Source organism: Jatropha curcas, chromosome 9 (assembly GCF_041381405.1).
Source record: "Jatropha curcas cultivar XTBG-Jc1 chromosome 9, XTBG_Jcur_1.0, whole genome shotgun sequence".
Classification (NCBI taxonomy): Eukaryota; Viridiplantae; Streptophyta; class Magnoliopsida; order Malpighiales; family Euphorbiaceae; genus Jatropha; species Jatropha curcas.
Genome location: NC_143159.1, coordinates 61275 through 87773, shown reverse-complemented (window position 1 = coordinate 87773; position 26499 = coordinate 61275). Strand labels below are relative to the sequence as shown.

Here is a 26499-nt window from a genome sequence, read left to right as displayed (position 1 = left end):
GAATTGAAATTTACAATAAAAAGTTATATATGAATATTGAAATTTCTAATTAATATCTATATATTTATTGTTTGTTCGTTAAAAAGTAATTGATATAATGCAAAAAATAATTGATATAATGTGTTGATGTCCCTTTAAATTTTAAAAATAATAATAATAAGTAAATGTAATTTGATTTAAAGATGAAAAAGTTATTTAAATATTTTTAAATCTATGACTTATATTTAAAAGTTTTAATTTATACCGCAGTTTTGCCCGTTTTTGCAATAATAATATCAATATAATAAAGCATCAACACAGCAGGGGAGGAATTAGAGGAGAGGAGAAAGTCGTTGAGCTGAAAAGCATGTCAAAGTCAGACGCAGTAGCGAATGGCCTAGCGGGAGCTGGTGGTGGTATTATTGCCCAGATAATCACTTATCCTCTCCAAACTGTAACTCTTTCTTTCTATCCTCTGTTCTGTGTCTGTTTGTTTGTGTTTTTTTTTTTTTTTTAATCGAATGAAAATTTCCAGGTAAATACACGCCAGCAAACGGAGAGACTGGCCAAGAAGAAGAGGAAGGATGATGAAGGCCTACACGGTGATTCTCATCCTCAACGCCCTGCAACTGGCACTCTTTTCCAAGTACTTCAGGTACCAAGTACCATTTACCCAACAAACTAGTCCAGGATTTTTTTTTTTTTGAACTTAAATAGTTCCGAAATTTGATATTCTATTTTGATATTTCAGATGTCCAATTAATGGATCCTAGTTTTACATTACCAGGTCATTAAAGCCGAAGGTTGGGGTGGGCTTTATAGCGGCCTGAAACCTTCTCTGTTTGGAACTGCTGCTTCTCAGGTCAGTCCTGCGTCGCTAAATTCGTATTGCTTCTGTACTTTGTTCCTCTTTGTCCACATTTTATATTCATTTCAATGTTATATATATGTATCCTACTGTGAGTCTGTAACGATTATCTTCAATTTCAAATTAACCTCGCATTTCCTAGATCGCCTTGCCTTTTAACGACTAATGCACTTGGATATGAGTAATGCTTTTTACACCCACTTTTAGATGCTTTGTGCTCATGTAACATTCGAGGCCAGAGACTGAAATTCCTTTTGCAGTAGTTGTTAATGATTTGTCCTGTCAATTTCTCTTTGACATCTGCTGCTGATCTTGCATGCTTTAATAATCTTGTAAAGCTCGTTGAGGGATTTCATGTTGCAATGACTGAACAAGTACAACACATCTAGTGTGTCAGAGAAAAAAAAACGTGCCCAGTTCAAATCCATCTACGATGGAAATGACCACTCAGTAAAGATCTCTTTTCCTATAAATTTTGCTGACATTGTCTATGACAACTAAGCTTTAATTCCAAATTAGTTGGTGCCATTTCCTTTTATAAGAAGTTCAAAATAAAAAGTTTTAGATTATTTTTGGATTTGATCAATTGTTGGTCATAATCCTATAACCTTCTTTTGCATGCTGCCAGGGAATTTATTACTACTTTTATCAAGTTTTCAAGAACAAGGCTGAGGCCATTGCAGCTGCTCACAAAGCCAAAGGGCGTGGAGATGGTACTGTCGGCATGTTTTCTTGGCTTGTTGTGGCTGCTTTAGCTGGGTGAGTGCCCTCTTAATTAGTGGCTGCTTGTATTAATTAGACAGTGTCAAAGATGGACCATTATCAAGGACAAATACATAGCTATTTTGCAATTGCATTTAGGATTGTACCCAGCTTTAGCAATAATAAGGAGAGGTAATGGTGTCTGACTCTTTCTTATCATAATTTTGCAGGTCATTGAATGTATTGCTGACAAACCCAATATGGGTTCTTGTGACTCGTATGCAGGTGCCTGTGGATATTTTCCCATAAATACAATTATTTTCTTGGATTTAATTTTAATTTTTCCAGTGATTTCGTGTAAAACCACTTTGGACCATACACTTCTTCGTTCGGTTCATAATCTGGATCCTTTGTGCATTCTGACTGCACGGCACCAAAATAAGATATCTTGAATGTCACTTTTCGACACAATTGCACACCAATTCAAATGAAGAAACAAGGTAACATAAAAAGATGACGCCAATACAGGTACCCACCTGCAACATTGCGTGGCTTCTATTCTGGTGGGCAGAGCTGGGTTTTCTGGTGTTTTATTCTGATTTTGAGTGATTGGATTTCATTTGTTTACTATGATATTATGTAATTGAAACTCTACTGGCTGTCGAAACATTTATATAGCTAGATACCTGTATATAACCATGGTATCCATGACCAGATGTACCATCACCAGAATTTCAATTGATTGACAATTATAATTTTGCTTCATAATTCTGAGACAGATGGACTAGATTGAGCTCATATTCTTTCAATGCTTTATCAACTATTGTTGTATTGCATTGATGCAACCTTTCGATTCTATGTTTACATGTTGGAGTGGAATGGAGATTATTCTTGACATGCTACATTTTGATTCTAGACACATACCCAAGCAGAAAGAAAAATTGTGGAGGGAAAGAAAGAAGCTTTATTAAGGGAAGTTTCTGAAGGTGGCTCAATAAGTCCATCTGTACAGGTCAAATTGGCTGAACTTGACACAACAAAACCTCGTCCTTATGGTACTTTACACGCGGTTAGTAACCATTTCTTTCCTGATCCTATGTTGTTCCATTCATGCTTATTTATTTACATTGAACTTGAGATGGCATGGTTCTTATTAGTCTTCTTTTTCCCTTGCTATGTGAACCTTGATGGAATACTGGTCATGATTTTTTGCAAACAACACACTCTATTATATGCAGATTAACGATACATTCCTTTCATTCTCACATCAAACATGCTGTTAGTTTTAATGTTTTAGATGCTAATTTTAGTTTGTCTTGTATTTGTATGTATTGCAAGGCACATGAAGTTTATAATGAAGCTGGAATTACTGGATTTTGGAAAGGCATCATTCCTACGCTTATTATGGTTAGCCCAATTTTGATCACCATTATGTATGAAGTCCACTGAGTTACTCCTGTTATGATTAGGAATTATGCATCATAGGTATGCAATCCATCGATCCAGTTCATGATTTATGAGACATCATTAAAGCATCTAAGGGCAAGACGTTCCGCAAGCAAGCGGGGGTATAAATATCCTACTGCTCTACAGGTATGTAGTTGCTTTCAGTGTTTCAGGTTTTTCTAATCTTATGTCAGTCTTTTGCAAAATATTTGGGTTTGTGAACATAGAAAATTTCTTGCGATGCGTAAAGGTCTTCTTACTAGGAGCCTTGGCAAAGCTGGGAGCAACTGTCTCAACATATCCCCTGTTGGTTGTCAAGGTAATTTCACTTATTTTATATTATTATTAAAAAATAAAACTATAATGAAGAGAATGAGTACAAATCACCGGTCGTTATTGCCAAAACCAGAAAAATAGCTGCTCCTTTTATATAATATTGGATATAATTTACCTGCCCATCAGTCTTGTCATGTGAAATATCTTAAAAGATTTACACTGGCATCTTCATTTGCAATAACTCACAAGATTTATAGGCTGTCCTTAGATAGATGCTCATGTTCTTTGTTTTCATCAGGAATTAATATTGACTTTCCTGCTTGCATTAACATGTATTTGAGAAACTGATTTTCTACAGATTGCTCTTCCGGACTCTTTTTAACTTTTGGGACAACACATGCACACACAAAACACTGCTCTGTATGTATAGCTCAAGTCTCTTATTTCTGTGTTGCCTCATTTGCAGTCGAGACTTCAAGCAAAACAGGAGATTGGCGGAAATACTTCAATGAGATACTCAGGTTTGCTTTAGAGAGGCACACATAATTGGCCATTTATAAATATCTATAAGTTTTGACACATATTGCACATCAACTCAACTTTTTAGTCTTTTGAACTTTGCTTCGTTCTCATCTTATAATAAATTGGTTTTTGTATTTTTTACTTCCTCCTATTAATTTTTTGATCTAGATACATGTAGTACTTGCTTTATTTTTTTCTGAAAAATATGCTTTGCTATGGTGCCTAGTGAAAGATAGAGCTATGAGTTGAAACTTGAAAGTCAATGATGTATAGTGGTTAGCAACAAATTCCACTCTTGTAGATTTCCCTAAAAATATTAGCATTTCTAATTCTTGTCATATTTCAATTTGTTGGAAATTAAGGGATTGCTCCTCCATGTGTCATCTTTCGCCATAATTATATAACTAATCGAAATTCATGGATTAATCTGTTGAAGTTGCAAGTTCATTTTCGCACAGCCTGCAGCTTCAGTTGCTTTTGCTCCCCTTTGGATTGTCAGTTTGACATGGTTGAACTTTGAGAAGCACACAATTTTCACTTTCCCTCCTCTTTGTTATAACAAAGGAAGTTGATGCCTCTGATGTTATAAATGCAGGTACTCTTGATGCGATAATTAAAATGATCCGTTATGAAGGGTTGCCTGGTTTTTATAAGGGGATGAGCACAAAGATAGTACAGAGTGTTTTTGCAGCTTCTGTGCTTTTCATGGTTAAGGAGGAGCTTGTTAAGGCTTACACAGCGCTGGTAGATAAGAGCAAGAAAGTTATATTAAATTTGAGTAATTGATATCATCATTGTCTTTGGTCATAATTTATAGCTCACAACTTGGCAACTATGATATTCATCATGGATATCTGATTATGTCTTTTTTAGCTCCCTTGTTTGATTCTTCCATGAGCAGAACAGAGATCTGGTGGTTTTGGAATGATGATCAGGAGAGGTTGGCCATTAGAAGGGGGTGCTGACTTATTAATGAGACAAGCTAAATATGTCATTATCTTCACATTCATAATGTATAATTGTAGACGTTGGATCTCCTAGTGTTTTGTTGATGCAGCTCTTTTCTGAAAAAGGTTTTTTTAAATTCGTTTATTTTAGAGTAATAAATAATTGTGCATTGATATTCCCGTACATAGTCATGGCTCTCAGAAAAAAATGGTGGACGGAGACTTCCCTATTCATATCATTCCTATCTCCTAGTTTCGTTCTTCAGATTGTATGAATTAAGCATCTTAATTGAATTCCTCCAAATTAAGATAATTATTCTATTTAAAAATGTCCCCGTGTCTGGCTTATTTTCTAAAATTTTTCCAGTTATTTCTAATTTACTGATCTCATTTTTTACTTTGTAAAGAAAAGAAAAAGATGCTAAAAAGTTAAAAAAAAAAAAAAAAAGAAAAGAAAAAAAAATCACATTCTCCTGTCCGACCAAGCTACTTCAATCTATATATAAAGGTTCTTTCTTTTTGATTCATAAGAGAGAAAAGATATAGATTTTTCTATTAACAAGATGGAACACTCAATATTTAAAGGACCTGAGTTCTTCTTTCACTGAGCAAAACATGATTTTGTTAATTCTTACCAATCATTTATTCATCGGAGAAAATTTTAAAAATAACTTTTAAATTGTTAATTGAGATGAAAATATTGTTATTAGAAACACGCGAGCTACTTAGGCAAGATTGTGAGTTTTAGTTTGTTAAATCTATTGAAGGATAAAATTTGATAGTATAGGAGGGATATGCTCTGGTGACACTGACAGAAACATGCGTGAACAAAGCGAAAGGTAACGAAAGAAAAGGGTGTCACTAATGGAAAAGTTTCCACTCTCCTGCCGTTGAAAACAGCCAAGCGAACAGAGAAAGACATTAAATAGCAGCTCAATTCAGTTGGGGACTTGCGGTTTTCAGAATTTCAAGTCTTTCTATCACTCGTATTATTAAGTATTAGTATTATTATTATTTTTGCATTTATAACAAACAAGCTTCTCTTCCATCCCTCTCTTCTTTCATTCTCACCTAATCTCTCTCCCAACAAATCTCAAACTCACAAAAGACAAAATAAAAAAAAGAGAAAAAAAAAAGAAGGAAAAAGTCAGTAAGAAATACCCTGAAAGTCTTCAACTTTGCTGCAGAAAGCTATGGTACTTGGTTCAGTTGCTTGGACGATCTCTTGATTTTTCTTCAATCTTACATCTCTAATTCCCCCCAAAGGCTAAAGCTTTATACAATCATGGGGAATCGTTTCGTTTGCATGACAAAAAAGGATGCCAAAGATAATCATGGATCGAGAAGCAAGAGGTTGGGCAGGTCCCAGAGAAAGTTGTTGGCAGAGGAAGAGTTCCTGCACAGGCAAGCTCTTTCTATGGCAATTCATCAACACCAATTGTCTCAGAGATTTGATGGATCCATGTCCAGGAGGATTGGCTCCACCAGCTCTCGAAGACGAAATCTATCTGATCCTTTCTCTAACGGAAAACAGGTCTTGATTGGGACACCTTATTTTATGCATGTTACTTATTTTATTTCTTTTTGTCTGTCTGAAATTAGTTCCTTCATGATTGGATCTGTACTCTGCAACTGAAAGTTTGTCTTATGATTAATTATGGGCTCAAGTGTAAAGTTAAAAGACAAGGTATATAAAGATGGTCTAGTTTCAACGTGAGAGTGATATATATGTGTATTTAAAAACAAAAATGGAGGAGGGAAAAGTATTCTTTTTTCTCTTTTTCTTTTTTAAACACTTCAAAAAGGTTGCATCAGGAAAAGTATGGAAACTGGAAAAGGTAATTCTTTATGGTTTTAAAGATGAGCCAATATGTAACTCTTTTCAGATGTTTCTGGTTTGTTTCCTAATTAAAATAGATAATTCACACAACATATGTAACTAATCCCACTCTCATAATTGTCGACCTTTTTGGTGAAAAGCGGCTGAATCCCTTTAAAGCCCCCCGTTTATAAAGGTTAATTCATGGGGTTATGCAAATTTGTGTTTGTGTTGCTACTTCTTTACAGGTGCCGGACCTTCTGGAAAGTATCAAGCTAAAAAAGTTTATTCTAATACATGGAGAAGGGTTTGGGGCTTGGTGTTGGTACAAAACGATTGCGCTGTTAGAAGAAGCAGGGTTGGTTCCCACTGCTATAGACCTAATAGGATCTGGTATTGATCTGACGGATACAAACACTGTGGCAACGTTGGCAGATTATTCAAAACCTTTGATTGATTATTTGGAAAATGTTCCTGAGGATGAAAAGGTTGGGGATTGAAATGGTATCGTAGTGACTTAACATGCAAGTACTCGGCCACTTTATACCTTGCAAAATTTCTTGATTCATAGTTCTTATGCAGGTTATTTTGGTTGGTCATAGCAGTGGAGGTGCGTGCATCTCATATGCACTAGAGCATTTTCCACACAAGATCTCAAAAGCTATTTTTATCTGTGCTACAATGGTGTCTGATGGTCAGAGGCCTTTTGATTTGTTTGCTGAAGAGGTACATTGTCATGCTTACTTGCCAGTCCAAATAGAAACCGGTTAATGGTAGTTAAACTTACAATGCCATGCCATTACAATGTTTTATGTCATCTGAATTTAGTCAACTGCGTCTCAAATAGTTTGATAGATTCTGTATGTATTTAATTAGTTGATTTTTTACATCGAGAATACCTTATCTTAGTATTCATAATGCAAATTTCTGCTGTTAATTGCAAAATCCTAATATTTCCATTGAATGTGTGGGGTAGAGCTTCCATGTTATCATCCAGTGAATCATCTTAAACTTATTTTGTCAAAAGAAAATTTAAGGTCTTTATTTTGATAAGAAGTCAACATTGAAGTTTCTTGTTGGTTGCTGAAGTTGTCGTGCTTCTAAGACAATCTATCCACTAGAGTAATCATAGTTTGCAAGGTAGCAATGTTTTTTCAAAAGATGAGTGAATTATGGATTGTATTCTTACCGTATTAGAGTAGAATCAGCTGAGTAACTATTTTGAAATTTTTGTTTTAACTTTAAAAAACAAGTAGGATGTGCAATTCTAACAAGTCAATGTAACTACTTGAAATCATCGTCTTGATCTTTGAAATTTTGCGCACATAGTTTATTTTCAGTACAGTATTATTGCATACTCAACAGCGTCCTTAGTGTATATGACATGACTCCACTCCTAGGAAAGTAGCTGCATAGCCTGTAACCCCGGTCTTCACTGAAGGCACATTCTTAAAGGAATTTGCTCAAGTAACCTTATGTAGAGGATTTTTTCTTTTTCTAAAATGAAAAAGTTAACTTGGGATGCCTCCCTTAACACGCTTTTGAAGCTTTTAGGACCTTATATGATAATGGGTTATCTAACTACTTCTCCCTGCATCTCAATATCCAAAATCTCATATGGTCACCTTCCTTATAGATTTCCTGAAAATTATTCACAGAACTTCAGAATTTTGGACTTAATTGGTGGCTGGGCTTGCACATACTTTGGGTTCCATTTGGTTTGTGAAATAAAAATAGAGAAAGAATGAAATAACTATTCATAGGCCATCGAGTGTGTTCCACTAATTTGTAGAATAGCTTCTCTTTTGGACTAAACTACTTCAGCTATTAAACATCACAACATTTTTTTTCCCTCTATACTATTTCATGCTATTCTATGTCTCTAAGTTCTCACTAGAAGTGTTTTCAGCTTGGATCTGCTGAACGTTTCATGCAAGAATCAGAGTTTTTGATATATGGGGATGGTAGAGACAAGCCTCCTACAGGATTTATGTTCGAGAAACAGCAAATGAAAGGTTTATATTTCAATCAATCATCAACAAAGGTATGTTCAAGTTCAATCTGATCACTTTGTCTGAAATCTATTAGTTTCTGTAATCCTTTTATTTTACACATAATCTCCAACTAGAAGCAGTTTCACTTTTGTGGGATATCGCCTGTCTTGGCCCATGATCCTTCCAACTAATTTGAATGATCTCTTTGTCGTCTCACATTAAGGAAATGGATCTTGTTTTAATTTATAATAAAAGTATGCATGGGGTATGTATCGACCCAAGTGGTAAACTGTTTGAGTCTAGAAAAGCTTTACCTAGTATGGGCTCGGATCGAATTTGGCTCAGTAGTGTCTTCATTGTCCTATTACTATTGCTAGTAAAATTCAAACTAGTATTTGGTAATCCTCAGGATGTTGCTCTGGCCATGGTTTGTATGAGACCCATCCCACTGGGTCCTATAATGGAGAAGCTCTCACTATCCCCTGAAAATTATGGAGCTGGAAGGCGGTTCTTCATTCAAACATTGGACGATCATGCTCTTTCACCGGATGTCCAAGAAAAGTTAGTGAGGGAAAATCCACCAGAAGGAGTCTTCAAGATTAAAGGAAGTGATCACTGTCCCTTTTTTTCAAAGCCACAGTCGCTGCACAAAATCTTACTGGAAATTGCTCAAATTCCATAGAATACATATTTTGAGGAATTAAGATAAGTTATCTGTCTTTTTCCAGTTTGATATACATAGCTTTTAAAATATGTTAGGCTATATTAATTGTGGAACGTCGGGGCAATTTTTCCTACTTTTAGTTAGTTCTTCATCCTGCAAACTGTGGGTATAGAATTAAAATGTATGGGTTGAGGTCCTAGGGGATCACACCTCATTATGTTCTTTTATGCTGGTTAATTTAATATTTACTGTATTTCTTATGTTACTTGCTTCCCACAGTAATTTGCATTTTTATTGCTAAATTCTAGACTGGCCGTGCACTTACAATGAATGTGAAAGGGAGAAAATAATTGATTGGCATTGAATAATTTAGCAATAATATTATTTTATGCCTCCACAGCATGTGTCGCAACCACAAATCTTTTTATCTCAATATGTACTCTGATTTGATTACCAAATATGTGTTTATCCACTGTGAATCTGTTCAGCAAAATTAATTATTTTGGTGGCTATTAATTATTTTAATAGTATTTAATTATTAATTATTTTGAATAACTTTTCATGAAACACTAAAAGCTAAAAACTAACCGTTATATGAGTTGATTTTTTTTTTTTTCACAAAACGCTATCATAATCTCTAAATACAAACAACTTTTTAAGTAGCAGTTAACATTTTGATTGGTTCAAATGTTAACTGTTACTTAAAAAACTGTTATCGAACATAGCCTAAAAACCCCGATCTCAGGACTGAACGTTTCACCGTCCTTGTGGTCAAACAAAATAAAATGACCACAAAATAAAATGAGAAAATTCCTCGTAAAAGAAAATGAAAGAGAAAACATTGACTCAATCTCAAGATCTTCATTCATTTTCATGTCCTTGGCAAGCTAAAACCTATTGCATTATCAGGACGGGTCATCGGACGAATCAATTTCATCCTTAAATTCAAATGTAATACAAGGGATATATTCTATAGTTCCAAGGCAAATGCATTCAGCTAAATAAGATATGAGTTTTCCTCACGAAGAATATCAACATTCTTGATAACCTGGTGCAAATAAAGTCCTTTGCTAGTTCGAGTGCATTTTGACACTGGATCTGCTCTGTTCAATGGATCCCTCTGCTAGATAATCTCTACCAAATCTTACAAACGCTTCTAAGTTAATCAGATTACGGATCTCCCATTATGGGTAATAACATAATAATATTGACATGTAGAATAACAAACCATGAAGAACAAGGTATTTGGGTACTCGGTCTGAAGAAAACAGACACCCAGTGCTCAATCGGGAGAAGATGTCAGTGCACTATCATTGACAGAATGTGGACCAAGAGAATCTAAGAACAATATCACAGTGGAGTCTTCACCTGAATCAGAGGGTTGTACAGCATCAACATCTGAAGTACAATAACAAAAAGATCATAACATGACTTTCCACCAGAACTGACATCTTACTACTGAGAAAAGACAAGCAGCTTTCTTTTTCCCATATTTGCCAATAGAGGAAAAAGAAATCATTTTCTAGTTTAATCTGCCAAAGGGAAGCTTTTGGCCCTGGTTTTAAAAGACCAAAAGATGTAGGCATGAATCTTATGGATTGCACACAGTACTGTTTCTTACACAAACACCGGACTAGGTCACTTGTAGAGAGTGTGAGACGACAGCTGAGATGGGAGTTTCACATCCAAAACCTATAATCAAATAACAACACCACGACTCACACAGTTGAGATACTCCCGCTAACCTAATGTAAATTATTAACTAAAAATATTTATAATTTGGAACTAAGTGTGAGAGTCTTAAAGTGTATAAGCGACTCAATTCAAGTCCAATTGGCTAAAAGCTATAAGCTTACCAACTTAGTTAGTCCACGAACCAGAAGTTGATTTCTGAACCCACACTTGTTTCTGCAAATACATAGACACAGTTCAACAAATTGACAAAAAGTACAAGAGTAACATGATTCATGATGCTTAACATAAATATTCGTAGACCTCATGAACAGCATAGCTACTAGCTCCTCCTCTTCTTGTGTATTTCCACTCAGATGCAATCAAGGAGCTGTTATCCTTCAGTTTATGGACTGCCACATGATGTCCAAAACGTTTGTGGGATCCTGGATAAGTAAAACTCAAATGAAATTGTTAGAATCATATGAGCAACTCATAACCATTAAATAATGGTCAAGAAACAATTTCACACTTCTAGAAGCTGTCAGCTACACCATGACTGCTGCCAGCCCGCACACACAAAAAGGGGGGGAAGGGGGAACAGCATGATTTAAATTATTTACAAAGATTTTCTACTAAATGGTGTGCCTGTGCATTGTATGAGAAACTAGGTCTAATGGAACACCAGCCATAACATTCAAAAATGGAATGCTGAGCCTACTGAAAATGCATGTCATTTTTCTTTTCTCCTCTAGTAATTAGAAAATCAGAGATATATAAACTGAGTTCACATGTTTCCACTAAAGAATAGTAAACAGCTGCATCCATATATCCATATTTCGCGCAGCACAATATTATACTGCAGACAGAATTACATATAATACCTTCAACAGAATCCGAATGCTTTTGTTGCAACATAGTATTTGTAAATTGGTCATTATCACATTGAACGTCAGAATGACCAAGAGGAGTCCACACTCCATTATCTGGTCTGTTGTTATTTCTTGTACTTTTCTCTTGTTTTTCAGTAGAAGAGGCTAAACTATGCCTGCCTCTTGTCAAGAACTTGCCATCTGAAGTCTGTTTTACATCATCATTAGAAGTAGACGCAATTGGTTCAATATTAGGAAGATGACCATTAGAACCCGCTAGTTTGTCGATAGGCCAAGGTGATCGCTTGTCATTCTTCAAACTTGAATTTTGAAATTTGAGCCAGGGCTGTATGCCAGCCAAAGGTTGATTTTTATGCGCTTCCTTGTTTAAGAGGATGCCCTTTACCAGTCTTTCATTAGTTTTAAACCTCTGGTTTTGTTTATGAGAAATGGCAACAGCCGGATTTCCAGGCTTGTGCAACATACCTCCAGACACCTAAATGTATCACTGGTTGAATCAGAAAAGACAAAATATTTTTTAAGTCTAATAGAACTATATATTCTATGTGTTTAAGTGTGCACATAAAAATCTCTGTAGCATGGCAGATAATGGACAACATCAATGAAGAAGCAACGGGAAAGCAGAAGGTAAACATAACTTACAGCAGAAATTTCATATTCTTTCCCTTTGAGAAGCGGGATTCTTTTCTTTCCAGAATCTCCAGTCAAAGTAGATATTGAAACATGACCACCAACACTGGAGACTGCATTATGGAAAACATAAACACACAAAAGAGATCCTTTAATATATTCCCAAATTTCATGTGGCTAATGATGATTGCATGACATCTGATATAGTCAACATGAACATAAATAAACACACGAATATTAGCAAACAAAATTCCATGACTACAACAAGCCTAAACGCATACCAGATTGAATTCCTGATATTTCTTTTCCATATTGATTAGCAGGTTGATCTCCTTGATTAGGTGCCGCAAGGATAGTTGATTTGCTCTTGTGGTTTGAATTCTTTGCACTGCCCTTCAGATTATGCTGTTAATCAAATAGGAAATAAGAAGATAACAACATTCCCCAAGCTGGCATGCAATGGAAATTTTGCTGATAAATGCAAGATAAACAAGAATTAACCATCTGGATGAACTATTGCTCAAACCGCTGTCTGAATTTCAGTTTGTGTGTGTCTATATATATATACATAGAGAGAGAGAGAGAGAGAGAGAGCACTTCTTAGCAAAGAAAAAAGTTAATAACAACATGATATGCCCAAACAAGGGAAAAGATAACAATCTTATACACCATGAAAATTTTCCAATCCATTTGTCAAGAAAGAAGTGGGCTTACTATTGTGAAACTATGAACAACTTGCATAAGAACTACCTGCTTTAAATTTTCCTTGAATAAATGATTTACCTGTTTAATGTTAAAGACGAGTGACCTCATATCAAATCAAGCAAAACACAAAATCATGAAAGAAAATCCAGTGCACAACTGCTATGCTATAATTTCCAAAGCACATTAAAGTTCTGCACTATCAATTTTACTCAAAGGAATACCAAAAACATGATTCTGGAGGCACCTTTTTCTTTTGAGCACCTTTTCTAGTAGCACTTGATCCAGGCTTGTTCACAGATGCTGACCTAGCTTTTCTGTTATCCTTGAGACCAGCTGATGCATCCTGTCATAAATCAGAAATTTCAAAATCAAATTATTTATCATATTGGAAAACAAAGTTGACATGAACATAAAATATGATGTTATAATTGAGATGATTACCTCACCAAACTTCAGAGATTACTCATTCTCCTTGTTATAGTTTTAAATCAGCAAGAGTAATTGAATTGATAAAAAACATTTACAGAAGTTGTCAGCAATCAGTTATTCTTCAGTTGACAACTTCTGTAGAACCTAGGGACTAAAGTTGTACCAAAATACTCTGATGTATATGCAAGGGCGCGCAAAATTCCTTTAATATCCGTGTTCCAATTTCAACAATTTCTCTAAGGTTTTCCTACTCTCTCATTTACTTTCTCACCAAACAACACACTTAAGAGTTAGGAACTGCACCTCAGAATTAATCCATATCATTGATGAGTGTGGAACCTAACCTAACAACTTGGTATCAACGTATTAAACTGAAAATTATGCATTCCATTTATCTCCCTTGTGTAGGGAATTGGAAAATGTAAAGCAATGCAAAAAAATGCAAAGACTTAAAAGTTGAGGGTGTTGGGCCTAAAACTGGCCAATTGGTTTTGCATAGTAAAGGAGAAATCAGAATGCAACACACCTGATTTTCATCCTTAGCAGCTCGTTTCTGACGAACATATTCCATCAGGGGTGTCGTAACAGGAGATTCTTTCGCAGAAGCTGAAAAAATGTCATGTGGAATAAATAAATTTATTTATGAGATAGAACTAAAAGGAATATTTTTCCTGAGAAAACAAATCCCCAGTATAAAAATACTAAATGACATGATGCATTATAATATGACGGGCAAGTGAACATATGGACACACCGGATTGTTCTGCTTCTTTTCTTTCCAACTGAGGTTCAGCACTATGAAGATTCTCAACTGGTTTTGCAATAAGTTTGAGGAATTCCAGATAATCAGGATCTAGTTTCAAGAAGGAATCATTAGTAACATGCAAGTTAATGGTAGCAATACGAGAGAATCAATAATAATATACAAAATTCCCATATAATAGATCTAATAATGGTTCAAAAAGTTTACCAGTTCCTTTTCTCAAGAAAGAAAAGAGCAAGAGGAATAGAAGCAAGCAAGAAATGAAAGGAAATAATACCTTTATAAATGGTCCCATCACGATCATCCTTTAATGTACAAGTTTTAGGAACACGCTGAGAAGGAGCATATTCAACTATGGCCTTGAACTGAGAACCTTCAGTGATAGCAAAAAAATTTTCAGGTTTTTAAGCTTCAATTGATGTTCAAAGTAACAATAAGTAAAGGATCAATGTCACAAAATCCAACATTCTAATATAAGATGCATTTTCCTTTTTTTCAATAAATAACCTTTGGCGTTCAATATAAATTATTTCAATCACAAAATTAATTTCCCAAGGGAAAAAACAATGAAAGAAGAACCACGACTAAAATAACATCTTAATCATCAATATAGTCGCATGTAACAATTATTTTGCTTGTTATAGGAACCATTGCTTCCATACTGTAAAACCAGGTGAACCTCACAGTAGTTTGTTTACTTGGTAAAGCATAGAATGAGAGATCAGCCACAAAGTTTTTAAGTACCCCTCTCATTGTAAAATATATGACCATGGAAGATATCTGCGAACTCCAAAACATCTCCTGGGTTCTTGAAGTCTATGTAGGCTCGAGAATATCTTTGATGCTTCTGACTGCAAGGAGTTTTTCAGAAAATTCATAATAAAATTTAAGTCTTGTGTAGAATCCGTAAAAAATACTAATGCCGAAACATCGTCAACCTTAATTATTTACATTGATCCAATTCCCAACCAGCCAACCATATAGACTGGTAAAATGAGGCAAATCGAACTCAAATAATCAGCTCTAACGGATTAACTAGACCATGGGTAATCAAAGAATCAAACTCCAAATCTCAAAAAAAAAAAAAAAAAAAAAAAGGATCAAATGAATTAGACAAGAACCCAAGACGGTAAAGAGAAAATAACAGGCGTGATTTGATAATGAAACAAAAGGAACCTGAACTTTGCAGGGCGAAAGCAGAACCAATTGTAGCGTTGAGAGAAAAGATGATCGAATTGGGAGAAGAGATGAAATTGGGAGAGAGAAGGAGGCAAATGCCTTATAACCACTCTGGTCCTTTCAGAAGGCTCTTTCTTTTTCATTATCATTCAATCTGTCTCCTCTAGTTCAACTGCCGCGTCTTCTTTCGGTGCGCACTTTCAACGTCCAAAGCACATACCTTCGTTCCCCTTCCTTTCTGTCTGTTACTTGGACTGGATTCTTAATTTCTCCAACTTATTCTCCAAGGCCAGCAATTTGAAATTTTATTAACAACTTTTTATTGTTCTCCAAAATGATAATCTTTCAGGTTTCAAGTGCTCCAATTTTTTAAAAATTATTTTTTATATTTTTTTATTTTTTGAAAAAGTAGAAGATGAAGTCGGTGTTTAAAATGAGTTGGGCTTGAGAGTGCGCGGTTCTAAACTTGGGACTTTAAACCGGGTAAATCTAGGCGGTTGGCTTGGATATCACAAAGCACTTCGAGGCTCTCAACGGTTCAGATTTGCTTCGGTTGAAGTAAATAGATACTGCGGAGGGTTCAATTCGGCTATACTCCAGTGCACGACAAGAGGTCAAGCAGTAGTCCAGTCCAATAAGAAATTTCCTGGTTCAATTTGTCTTTAACTCAGCCTCTTTAGTCTTTATCCCTTCTCCATCTCCGACTCCCACAAATTTGTCATCCCAAGTAAGAATCTTATGATCATCACTGCATTTTATTTTTTTCGAAAAGCAATAATTTATTATGCATTTCTTGTTGATCACTTCAATCGACAGACGCTTGGATTCTCTTTTTGATATCTTAATTTTGTTCGTCTCTGTTTTGTTGTTGTATGGAAGGTAGAAAACCAAAAGGCTTAACTTTTGAATCTCTTAGTAGAATTAGCGTTGTCGATTTATTTGAAACTAGGTCTTGCTTGAGAGCATGTAATTCGAAATCTCTATCTGCTTTCTTATCTGATTTTGATTGAGTTATTAAAGAATACATTTTTTCAATGACTACGAACAAGATGGAATCATCTGGTGAATTTTAGCGGCATCCTATTTTATAAGATCACTGTGCTTTGATGACTGGTTTTTTATTCCGTCCTGTTGAAAGTTATCATGTGTCTGCCCTGATTATCTCTTCTTATAAATTTTCTGTTCAATGTGAATACTTGATTCTTGATGGAGTGAAGCTTTGTGGTCTGTGTCTTTTTGATTATAACATGTGTAACTTACGGTTAAAATGGAGATTCGACTTGGAACCAAGCCTGATTTTATATAGGGCTAACATTTTATTGTTTAAAGATACTTTTTGACTGGACCTGTGACATTCCTTCGCCCAAAGGTGTCTTAGATATTTCACTTTGCAGGTTACCTGATCTGGCATGATGGGTGGAAGTGCACTAGATGATGACTGGGAGCTTACTTCACCATCCAATGGGGTTCGCACAGTGGTTTTAGTTGGGCGTACAGGGAATGGCAAGAGTGCAACAGGCAACAGTATCCTTGGAAGGAAGGCCTTCAAATCAAGGGCTAGTTCATCTGGTGTTACTAGTACTTGCGAATTACAGCGAACTGTGATGTCAGATGGTCAGATTATCAATGTCATCGACACTCCTGGTATGAACTGGATGAGATGGATTTGTGTTTTACAGCACCCATTAGTCTTTTTCTTATTGTTATCTCAGCGATGCATAGGAACTGACAGATTATAATTGCAGGACTATTCGATTTTTCTGCTGAATCTGATTTTGTTGGCAAAGAAATTGTCAAATGTATTAACATGGCAAAGGATGGGATCCATGCAGTCCTGGTTGTATTCTCAGTTCGAACACGCTTCTCACAGGAAGAGGAATCTGCACTTCGGAGCTTGCAGACTTTGTTTGGAAGCAAGATATTTGATTACATGATTGTAGTCTTCACTGGAGGAGATGAGCTTGAAGATAACGATGAGACATTACAAGATTATCTAGGTCGTGAATGTCCTCAGCCTTTAAAGGTGATTTCTGAATTGTAGCAATATAGTTGATTTGCCATTTTTATAGTTAAATTTATTTATATATGATATTATTCTAATTGATGAAACTAGTAAGTGATTAAACCAGAAGTTGGAACTATGAAGGAGAATTCTTGAGGACAAGGATTCTAGGCTAAGAAAAATTAAGACAGAATACATGCATTGAAATAGTAGAAAATTTATTGGAAATCTATCTTCCTACATGCACATCATGGATTGATTATAGATATTTTGTGCTGAAGAGTGTCTATATGTAACCCTTCCATTTGAATGCATAGCTATTTGCAGATCTTACAGATAGTTTCTTGAAGAGGAACTATGTGGAACCTTTCATTTGAATGCATAACTATTCACAGATCGTACTATTTTGAACTCATAAAATTTGTAAATCTCACTACTGGAAAATGAGTTTGGTAGGATATCATGTGATGAGTACCTAGCTATTTGTTTGTACAATTAGTTTATGTTTTATGGGCTGAAAATTACGAGGAAGTTAAACACTCTCAACATTAGTATCTCAATCAGTTGTAATATCTGTGCAGGAAATTCTTAATCTCTGCAAGAATAGACTAGTGCTTTTTGATAACAAAACCAAAGATGAACTTAAGAGAGCTGAACAGGTTCAACAGCTTCTTTTCCTTGTAAATATGGTCATGGCACAAAATGGTGGACAGCCATATACAGATGAGATATTTGTCGAGTTGAAGGTGAGCATACCTGTGACATTTGCTAATTTTATTTCATTCCAGAGTAAAATTGTCAATGGTGACTTAATTGATTTGACAGAAAGGAGCGATGAAACTTCGTGATCAACAAGAAGAGGTTGATTCCCTGGAAGGATATACTAAACGAGAAATATTGGAGCTAAAGGAGCAGATGCACAAGTCATATGAAGAACAGCTGAAACGAATAACTGAGATGGTATTCCATGATTTTGTTGTGTTCATGACTTTTCCTGTTGGATTGTGTTTGTTTTTGAAAATATTTTGAAATCTTTATCATCCTAAGAATATCCAAATGTTATAAATGACATGGTAGCTAGTGCCAGTGTATCATTTTCAGTTTTTTTTTTTAATAAGACTGAAATTCTATTGGAGAACCTTATTTTTTGGATTCTGTGAACTGTTCAGTTCAGAAGCATGTGTCATGTGAGGGAAGATGCTTAAGAAATACAATAGAGTTGTGTTCCTGCTTTTTGTCGGTGTACCTTGCATCACTATTATTGGTCTGTGTGTACGTATGATTTACAACTTAAGTTTTGGATGGACAATGGTAGTGTTTCTTGTAAATTATATTTGCACTTGCCATTTTTCAATTAGTTTTTAGCCCTAAATTTATCTTAATTCCCTGGTGTTTAGACTGATAACATAAAGATAATCTTGTCAGCTTTATTTCTGTCACAACATGATACTGTTGGTCCAGATGTTGCTACTTCATTGACTAAATTGGATTCCATGTTGCTTGTAGGTTGAGTCAAAACTTAGAGAGACAACAAATAGGCTTGAGCAGCAGTTGGCAGAGGAGCAAGCTGCCCGACTAAAAGCAGAAGAGATTGCACAATTAGCTCAAATGAAATCAAATGATGAAATTCGCCGGCTTAGAGAGAATTTAGAAAGAGCTCAAAAGGAGACTGAGGAACTCCGTAGGCAGGCTGAAAGTCGATGCAACATTCTGTGATGCAGTATGCTCAATATTATTATTTTTATTTTGCGTGATGAAAATGTTTAAGTGTGTTTTGTCTAGCTTTCGTATTTGGATTATCGAACTATTGCTACGAAAGATTGAGATTGGATCATTTGATTTAAATCTCTTGTAAATATTTACCATGATTTGGCTGAAGGATTAATATTCCAACATGTGCATATTTTTACGTTTTGCCTTTTCTTGCTATTATGGATTCAGGCAGATATAGCAAAAGATTTATATAGTCGATTCAAACTAATTTGTACTAAGACTTAGTTGTTGCTGGAGTATTGGACTAGTAAAATAACACGAGTCAATGATATCCATCCAGAATATTAAAAGGTATGAGTTAGTACGTTACTTCAATTTATATAGTTATAAGAGAGAAATCACTCACACCAAACAAACAAACAAACATTTTAGAAAACTAGCATAATCACTGATCTTGGACAGCTAGCGAACCAGTGATTACGCTGGTTATAAGGGACATAGCCATGTTCACGTCTTCAATCTGGTAGAGGACACGGTAAGTTCCATAGGCAAGCGGTAGCATGCAGGAACTATACACGAACACTAGCTCCAGTTTTAATTGGGACACACATCACGTAGAGATACTAGAGTTTTGGTATCTTTATTCTTCGAATTACAAAATACATAACAATCCAACATGGCCCACTTGACATTACTAGTGATTACCTGCATGAATATGCAATCGACAATGATTAATGTTTCAATATTTATACACAATTTATATATTGGACAGAACGTAGTGAATAGACAAAGAAGATGCATACCCAAGATGGAGAATCTTCTTGTCGGGATGAGAGTAGGCAGTTCCATCCTCAATCATATGCGGACCAAAGAAATTGCGAGAGGTTAGTGCCTGAATTGCATTCAGCTCTGCCCCAGTTACCATGTTTGCTTGCTGAAGCCTCTCAATTTCTGCTATCTGAAGTTTTTTATTTTATTTTTTATTGAACAGAAAGTATGTGGTTCTTCATTAGAAAATAGAAAGGTTACTATATCAATACAGATTGGAATTTAGTTTCCTATATATATATATTACCTTGGTTCGAAGACAAACACTTTCATTTTCGAGCTCAATCTCCTAACAATTATAATAAGCAAGTTTAAAGACATAAAAGAGTTGCGTGTAAAAACAAAAAAGGAAAAATTAGAGCAAGACAGAAATTACCCTTTTCTGCAAGTATTCAATTTCAGCCAGCAACAATTCATGCTGTCGTACACGATAAGCAACAGAAAAATTAAACAAGGTATATAATATATAATGTACATTATATGTCTATTGGCTATTGCAATACCTTGCATTGCATGAAAAATGGTATTTGTATAGTGGTAGTTAGCTATTGAACATCTATTAAATCTGTTGGCTATAAAAGACTCCAAAAATCTCACACGTGGTCTCTAAAATAAGACGATTCAATCACAAACCAACAACACTTACTAACTTTGTCCTTGATCTAACCTTCAAATTTCTAAAATCATCAAATTTTTTTAATTAATTTACTTGCTAACATGAAGGAAAATTGAAAACGCAGCTGCATGCGATGATTTGCGCGATAAATAGTATATGGAGATTAAATAAAATCCCGAAGGAATGTAGACAATATTGGTGTGGATGTGAGTAAGTAGCCTTTATCTCAACTACATAAATGAATTGATGCTTACCTTCTTTGATCTGATTCTAGTAATGCCTCGTTCAAGCCTATTCTCCAGCTGCTTTAGCTCCTTCACTGTTAGGGAACTCAAGGAGTCACCCATTAGATGCCTACAAAGAAGTAATGAAATTAAGCTTTTGGCATGTGCTTCCCCTTCAAGCATTATATTTATCTAAACATATATACTTACGTACAATAAAACTAAAGAAGAAAATATCATCAAGTGTGTGAAATAATCATAATCGATATTCATGTCGCCTATAGTTACCAAAAACCAGAAGCATTAATCTTGCTATATATATATATATATATATATCTATCTATAAAGGTGGCTTTTTCTTCACTGTTATATTCAACTATAACTTCATATTCAAGAAATATGTGAATAATTGCTGTTTCATTTTAGTTAGGAAGCGTGGTTATAATCAGTGCTTTATACCACTCTAAAAGAAAAGGAGAAAGGAAATTTCATTTTCTCACAATAATCAAATTAAAGTGCTAAAAGAACAAAATGAAGATATAAGGCAAAGCTCTCTCTATATTTATTACATGTCCAAGAAAGAGAAATGTGACTGCCGAGAATAGAAGAGACTACCTGTTTGAATTCTGTAGCATTTGGATTTGTTGCCGCAGCTTTGCTGATTCTTGTTGATAATACTATATTGGAGCCACCATATAGTAAAGAAAAAGCTTACTCATCAGTTCATATTAAGGTATTTGTGAATGCATTTTGTTAACAATAAAAGATTACCTGAGCATTAATTTCTGTAATAGAGCTTGCATTTGTGCTATCTGAACAAGCCTTTTTGTATCTCTCGATAGTTGATTTTATACTGCATTCAACACAAATTCACATTTAGAACTTTAGCATCTAATTCTCTTAAGATTCTACTATATAAAATATAATGCTCATGGAATATTTTATCCAAATATTATTATCAAATAAAGGTTTTTGTTAGCTCACTGCATTGAGGACAAATAATAAATATTTCACTTTAATCTTAAATATGCATACTTTCTGAATTAAATTAAAGACAATACATTGTAAAAATCATGGAATTCACGAGAAAGAAAAATATTTCTTTTAATTTCAATTAAGTTAAAAGTACTCCTTTTTTTTTTAATAGTTATTAATTTGTCATAAAATTTCATTTTTTCAGGGTTGAATTTGCTTTTTTTTTTTCTCTCTTTTTTCGATTGAATTGTTTAATTTTATGGTATCTTCACCAATTTCCCAGAATATAATAATACTCCGAATATAAATTTTATTACAAATAATAATTTTAAACTAATAATAATATATTCTATATAAATTATCTCACTAATTTGATACGTACTCATAAAATTGATAAAAACTGATATAATCAAGAGAAACTTAAGTTTAAGAATTCTTCTATTACGATGGATTCATGAATTTGAAACCTTAAATATGTATTTTAATGAAATCAATTATTTGGACTAGTTAAATATTTACATATTTAGAACTTAAGAAAATATTTACGCATTATTTAAATCCTAAATCTCAAATCCTAATGGTAAAATACCTAATGCCTGATATTGATATTTCATTATAATTCTTTTTGTATGTGCAATGACTTTCATTCTGATTTGTGGATTTTTTTTTTTTTTTTTTTTTTTTTTTTTTTGTTTGAAAAAAAGAAGGAAATTTTGTAAGGGTAGTCCATTAAGAATTTCTCCAACAGAAGTCAACCCACACGCAGCTCCGCTCTTAAGGGGGCCTTGAAAATGAAAAAAGGTATCCTACCTGAGTTGCTGTCACTAAAATGGAGAAACCCTAGCTAGCAGAAAGCACCTCTGTACTACTCCACTTTCTTCATTAATGGTCTGATCATTCACAAGAAGAGAAAGCAGAAAGAACGTAGGTAGCAATCTTCTTAGGGTGAAGAGAAGTGAAGTTGTAGATTTGGTTAGAGAAAGTGAAATAACTTTGAAAGCTGAAAACGGAAACAGGAGAATAGAGAAACTTAGATTTATAGACAATGAGAAAGAGGAAAAGATGAGAGATATCAATAGATTTCACTTTATTATTATCTTATCAATTGTGAACGAGACTGGGACTGAAGCAGCTGAGGCAAATAAAGAGATGATCGATATATTTATATATAGATGTCGCCTGCTAGAAAATTCAAATTGAAATGATACATATGTACGTTAATAATTTACAGCTAATTACTTGGAAATCTATACATATATCTCCTATATTAACTGTTTGGGTTCACTCGTAACTTGATTTGAAGTTAAAGCATATAGGAGGGAAAGGAAAGCAATTTTAAAAAAAAATGAAAAGGCAGATCAAAACGGAATAATCACAGGGCCATTAGTAAATTTTAAGATGTGATAGAAGAAGGGTATTTCCATTCAAATTCGAAGCGGTTGCATTCACGCGCCAATCATAGTAGCAATATTTAGAAACCCTAGCCAGAAAAGGGATGGAGTGCCTTATTAGTTTGTCTGCAAGTAGAACTTCAGGTCCATTGGAAAGGACAAACTGAAAGATTTAGAGCTAAAACAGGAAAGAAAAGCCGACCATTTTTGCGATGAAAACGGAAGAGTAGTAGCTAGCAGAATAATCAAGGGCCAACACTTTACACTGTACTATATATATGTTATATCATATGGATTTTCCTAAGATTACAACGCTTAAAAGGAAAACAAAACATATATATCAATCAACTGCAGCTAGTGGGTGCTTCTCTTGAAATTTTGCGTTTACATTATTAATTAATTATTATCTGGTCAAAATCTAAACTCACACATCACATGGATTGCTACTTTATGTAGTAATTAGTTCTCTGTCTTCAAATTAATTAAAGAGGCATAAAGATTCTATTTTTATGTATAAAGATCTTAAAAATAAACTTAAAATAAATATTAGGTAATTTAATTACTTGTTGTTCGAGTACTCATAGAGGCGGCCACGGCTGGAGAAGACAATGAGGGCAACCTCAGCATCGCAAAGGACTGACAATTCATAAGCTTTCTTCAACAGTCCATTTCTCCTCTTGCAAAAGGTCACTTGACGATTCGTTGTGTTCTCTATCCTCTTGATCTCGATCTTTCCTCTTCCCATGCCTGCCTACCTTAGATCATCACTTTGTATTAACTTACATATTTCAAAAACAACAGATTGAATTATTCTTGTTGATGGACTTTATCTTTCTGCAAAGACATTTTTATATTTATCCCGTGCCTGTCAAAGACAACTGTCTCGGGGATCATGAAGCAAAATATTTTCGTTGTTTTTTATTTTTCTTTTCTTGTGTTGTAGAAAGTAGAAACTATTTAGCAATAAAAGTACCCCAAAAAACCATGATTTTCAGGACGAGATGAAATGAAAGCAGATCTGTATTAAAAATGAATATTGAAAGCCACGGTATTTTTGTCAAAAAAAAAAAGGTGCAAATAATAATTATAATGAAAGAAAGAAGAGATCTTGAAGAATAGGTTAAGTTGAAAAGAAACGTGGGGGAGATGGATGTAAGCCACCCAGAAGACATCGATGGATATGAAGAATGATAACAAGCAAAATGGGTACACATCATCTGAGAGAATTCAGATCAGAATCTACCATAAGTTGGACAAGATTTTGGCAGCAATTCTGGTACTATTAATGGGTGCATGACCCATTTTCTGTCATCTGTCTCTCTTTTTATGTCTTTCTTCTTGACCATGTTTGGCTACGTATTTTCATCCTCGTTTACATATATATGATAAATCAACTCGACAGATCAGCCCAAAGGTGACTCCGCAGGCTAAATGGTATAGCCTGAAAAATCTCAAAGATCAAACTCGACTCTTTAAAAAATATATATATACTCTCTTTCTAAAACAGTAACTAGTATTTCTTTTTCGGGTAGAATTATAACCCTGACGGACAAATAAAAGGGGAAAACAAAAGACAAGAAAATGAGCTGAAGAAAGTTTGAAAAGTAGAGAAAGCCCATCAAGTCACCCAGGTGCAAAAGGAAAAGAAGAACACACAAATTTCTGGGAGCTGGGAAAAGAAGATCGAAAAGGAATAATGTTATATCAAGCAAATTTAGGGGATGAGTACTGACAAAAATGAAGAGAAAACACAGATAGGGGAAGACATGTTCATCTAGGGTAAAGAAGAAGATTCTGTTCCGCATTAAACAATTCAAAAATAAAAATTTATTGCTTATTTATACAAGAAAGCAAACAGTGGTATTTTTAGATGAAAGAGAACACAGACCTGGGTTTAATTTGGTCACTCTCCGGCCACTTCAGCTTTCGGAAAATTTAGAATCCCAAAGAAGCCGAAGTGCTTAAACTTCACTCTCTCTACCCTATTTATAGGGCTTTCTTTCTTTGTCTATCTATAGGCAGAGAAACAAGGAAAGAAAAGAAAGAAGATAGTTTTCTTACTTTAGTTTTCTTTTTCTTTTCTTCGAGAGAGGGAGAGAGAGAGAGAGTCTGATCTAGGAAAGGGACCTTGGCGTTGTTGTTTTGCCGAAAGTTCATACATGAAGTTGTTGTTTTAGCTAAAATAAACAGCTTTGCAGGTGCAAATTCGCACCATATACTGCAATTTTTGTTTCACACCTCCTTAATTACCTTTTTTTTGTTTGACTATGATGCCCTTCAAGACTTTTTTAAATATGGTACTGTCATCTAATTAATAATATTGGTACTAAGATATTTGATCCGACTCTATGTGAGCAAAAAATGCAATATATATTTGCATTTGAAATTACAGTTTGGTGGATTAGGGTTTGGTGCTGTACACGTATATCTGCACTGCTGGGATATACTTAAGATTTAAAATTAAAATACCGAGGGGGAGAAAGGGGGGTTGTGTGTGTTGGTTGGGGGGGGGGGGGGGGTGGTGGGGGAAGAAGAACACACAGTCATTTTACTGCTATGTGGTATGGTAAACGGTAAGCATTGTTAGCCGCCGTTGTTGAAAACAAAAGAAAAAAAATATAAAAAAAAATTAGTTTTTGTTTAATCCCACATCGGGGAGATAAGCAAAGTGAAGGTAGTGATTTGGCTATAAAATGGAAGCAATGTTTAGGTTTTCATACACACCAAAATACACTAAAAACACTTGAATGTGTTTTATATTAGGGAGTCTTTTGGAATCCCTTGGAGTATAAAATATTTGGGGTGTTTTGAGGGTGTTGGGTAGAAAAATATTTTGTAATTGTGGTTGTAACAATTTGCCACATAGTGAATATTTTTCTTGGTTGTCATTTGGCAACGGCCGTGGTTTTTCTCCACTTGGGGAGTTTTCCACGTTAAACTATCGTGTTCTCTTTAATTTCTCAGTCATTATTTTATTTTCTCATTTGTTCCTGCTTGAAGCCGATCTGAAGGGCGGGAAAAATAGCGATTTTCCCAACAAGTGGTATCAGAGCCAAGTTGTTAGGCGGAGCTTTTAGTGTTAAAATAATTTCTTGTAATTTATAAGTATGCTCTGTGGTTGCGGCTTAGTCTGATCTTCCACATCAGAAATACTATTGTTAGAAATTATTTTATTTTAAAAGCAGGTGGAGTTTTGGAAGTCTTGAAGCAGGTGGAGCTTTGCTTTGGTGTGCTTGAGTATCGGTGGTGAAGATCTCACGATA

The 26499-nt window shown here is 34.7% G+C and overlaps 5 protein-coding genes across 12 annotated transcripts; 3 read left to right on the top strand and 2 right to left on the bottom strand.

The window, feature by feature from the left end:
* Positions 1-276: 276 nt before the first annotated feature.
* Positions 277-4877, top strand: LOC105635131 (peroxisomal nicotinamide adenine dinucleotide carrier). The gene is made up of 11 exons (XM_012218126.4): positions 277-433; positions 515-634; positions 767-841; positions 1476-1606; positions 1780-1834; positions 2466-2618; positions 2888-2956; positions 3035-3142; positions 3246-3314; positions 3738-3792; positions 4389-4877. The coding sequence occupies exons 1-11, from the start codon at positions 347-349 to the stop codon at positions 4577-4579; spliced, it is 1113 nt and encodes a 370-aa protein (XP_012073516.1). The 5' UTR covers positions 277-346; the 3' UTR covers positions 4580-4877.
* A 644-nt stretch (positions 4878-5521) lies between these two features.
* Positions 5522-9482, top strand: LOC105635130 (putative methylesterase 14, chloroplastic). The gene is made up of 5 exons (XM_012218124.4): positions 5522-6274; positions 6808-7047; positions 7142-7285; positions 8469-8603; positions 8963-9482. The coding sequence occupies exons 1-5, from the start codon at positions 6026-6028 to the stop codon at positions 9233-9235; spliced, it is 1041 nt and encodes a 346-aa protein (XP_012073514.1). The 5' UTR covers positions 5522-6025; the 3' UTR covers positions 9236-9482.
* Positions 9483-10058: 576 nt separating this feature from the next.
* Positions 10059-15849, bottom strand: LOC105635129 (regulator of nonsense transcripts UPF3). Of its 5 annotated transcripts, none has more exons than XR_005178940.1 (13): positions 15485-15848; positions 15053-15159; positions 14586-14681; positions 14300-14398; positions 14072-14151; positions 13361-13459; positions 12693-12816; positions 12424-12524; positions 11773-12256; positions 11213-11334; positions 11074-11125; positions 10839-10909; positions 10059-10615 (listed from the first exon to the last, which is right to left on the bottom strand). XR_005178940.1 is itself a non-coding variant. In XM_089725852.1 (13 exons), exons 2-12 carry the CDS (start codon positions 15286-15288, stop codon positions 11078-11080), a joined length of 1389 nt encoding a protein of 462 aa, XP_089581978.1. In that variant the 5' UTR covers positions 15289-15343; positions 15485-15849; the 3' UTR covers positions 10059-10615; positions 11074-11077. The 5 variants fall into 5 exon arrangements, 4 of the variants coding, with proteins under 4 accessions (XP_089581978.1, XP_037497185.1, XP_037497184.1 ...); XM_089725852.1 differs by lacking the exon at positions 10839-10909 and adding an exon at positions 15260-15343 and having other exon boundaries at positions 15485-15849; XM_037641257.1 differs by having other exon boundaries at positions 10059-10909.
* A 207-nt stretch (positions 15850-16056) lies between these two features.
* LOC105635127 (P-loop containing nucleoside triphosphate hydrolases superfamily protein) lies at positions 16057-19398 on the top strand. 2 transcript variants are annotated; one of them, XM_012218119.4, is made up of 6 exons: positions 16057-16214; positions 16882-17131; positions 17233-17510; positions 18071-18235; positions 18315-18449; positions 18996-19398. In XM_012218119.4, the coding sequence occupies exons 2-6, from the start codon at positions 16897-16899 to the stop codon at positions 19203-19205; spliced, it is 1023 nt and encodes a 340-aa protein (XP_012073509.1). In that variant the 5' UTR covers positions 16057-16214; positions 16882-16896; the 3' UTR covers positions 19206-19398. The 2 variants fall into 2 exon arrangements, with proteins under 2 accessions (XP_012073509.1, XP_020535400.1); XM_020679741.3 differs by lacking the exon at positions 16057-16214 and adding an exon at positions 16233-16366.
* A 146-nt stretch (positions 19399-19544) lies between these two features.
* STK (K-box region and MADS-box transcription factor family protein) lies at positions 19545-25307 on the bottom strand. Of its 3 annotated transcripts, none has more exons than XM_012218118.4 (9): positions 25125-25307; positions 23800-23983; positions 21642-21723; positions 21486-21547; positions 20901-21000; positions 20407-20448; positions 20278-20319; positions 20006-20160; positions 19545-19907 (listed from the first exon to the last, which is right to left on the bottom strand). In XM_012218118.4, exons 2-9 carry the CDS (start codon positions 23979-23981, stop codon positions 19904-19906), a joined length of 669 nt encoding a protein of 222 aa, XP_012073508.1. In that variant the 5' UTR covers positions 23982-23983; positions 25125-25307; the 3' UTR covers positions 19545-19903. The 3 variants fall into 3 exon arrangements, with proteins under 3 accessions (XP_012073508.1, XP_020535401.1, XP_012073507.1); XM_020679742.2 differs by having other exon boundaries at positions 23800-23987; positions 25125-25306; XM_012218117.4 differs by having other exon boundaries at positions 23800-23991; positions 25125-25305.
* Between the last annotated feature and the right edge of the window lie 1192 nt (positions 25308-26499).

Bases quoted from the DNA above. Each gene is read 5' to 3' on its own strand.
- LOC105635127 (XM_012218119.4), top strand. From the start codon at position 16,897: ATGATGGGTGGAAGTGCACTAGATGATGACTGGGAGCTTACTTCACCA. The intron at 17,132-17,232 runs GTATGAACTGGA...TTATAATTGCAG, and splicing joins CAATGTCATCGACACTCCTG to GACTATTCGATTTTTCTGCT. The intron at 18,450-18,995 runs GTATTCCATGAT...TGTTGCTTGTAG, and splicing joins TGAAACGAATAACTGAGATG to GTTGAGTCAAAACTTAGAGA.
- LOC105635129 (XM_037641257.1), bottom strand. From the start codon at position 15,636: ATGATAATGAAAAAGAAAGAGCCTTCTGAAAGGACCAGAGTGGTTATA. The intron at 15,160-15,484 runs GTTCCTTTTGTT...AACTCCTTGCAG, and splicing joins TTTCGCCCTGCAAAGTTCAG to TCAGAAGCATCAAAGATATT. The intron at 11,126-11,212 runs GTCTACGAATAT...ATGTATTTGCAG, and splicing joins GTAGCTATGCTGTTCATGAG to AAACAAGTGTGGGTTCAGAA.
- STK (XM_012218118.4), bottom strand. From the start codon at position 23,981: ATGGGAAGAGGAAAGATCGAGATCAAGAGGATAGAGAACACAACGAAT. The intron at 21,724-23,799 runs GTAATTAAATTA...TGTTGAATGCAG, and splicing joins TATGAGTACTCGAACAACAA to TATAAAATCAACTATCGAGA. The intron at 21,548-21,641 runs GTAATCTTTTAT...GCTCCAATATAG, and splicing joins TTACAGAAATTAATGCTCAG to TATTATCAACAAGAATCAGC.
- LOC105635130 (XM_012218124.4), top strand. From the start codon at position 6,026: ATGGGGAATCGTTTCGTTTGCATGACAAAAAAGGATGCCAAAGATAAT. The intron at 6,275-6,807 runs GTCTTGATTGGG...ACTTCTTTACAG, and splicing joins CTTTCTCTAACGGAAAACAG to GTGCCGGACCTTCTGGAAAG. The intron at 7,286-8,468 runs GTACATTGTCAT...AAGTGTTTTCAG, and splicing joins TTGATTTGTTTGCTGAAGAG to CTTGGATCTGCTGAACGTTT.
- LOC105635131 (XM_012218126.4), top strand. From the start codon at position 347: ATGTCAAAGTCAGACGCAGTAGCGAATGGCCTAGCGGGAGCTGGTGGT. The intron at 1,607-1,779 runs GTGAGTGCCCTC...ATAATTTTGCAG, and splicing joins GTTGTGGCTGCTTTAGCTGG to GTCATTGAATGTATTGCTGA. The intron at 1,835-2,465 runs GTGCCTGTGGAT...TTTTGATTCTAG, and splicing joins TTCTTGTGACTCGTATGCAG to ACACATACCCAAGCAGAAAG.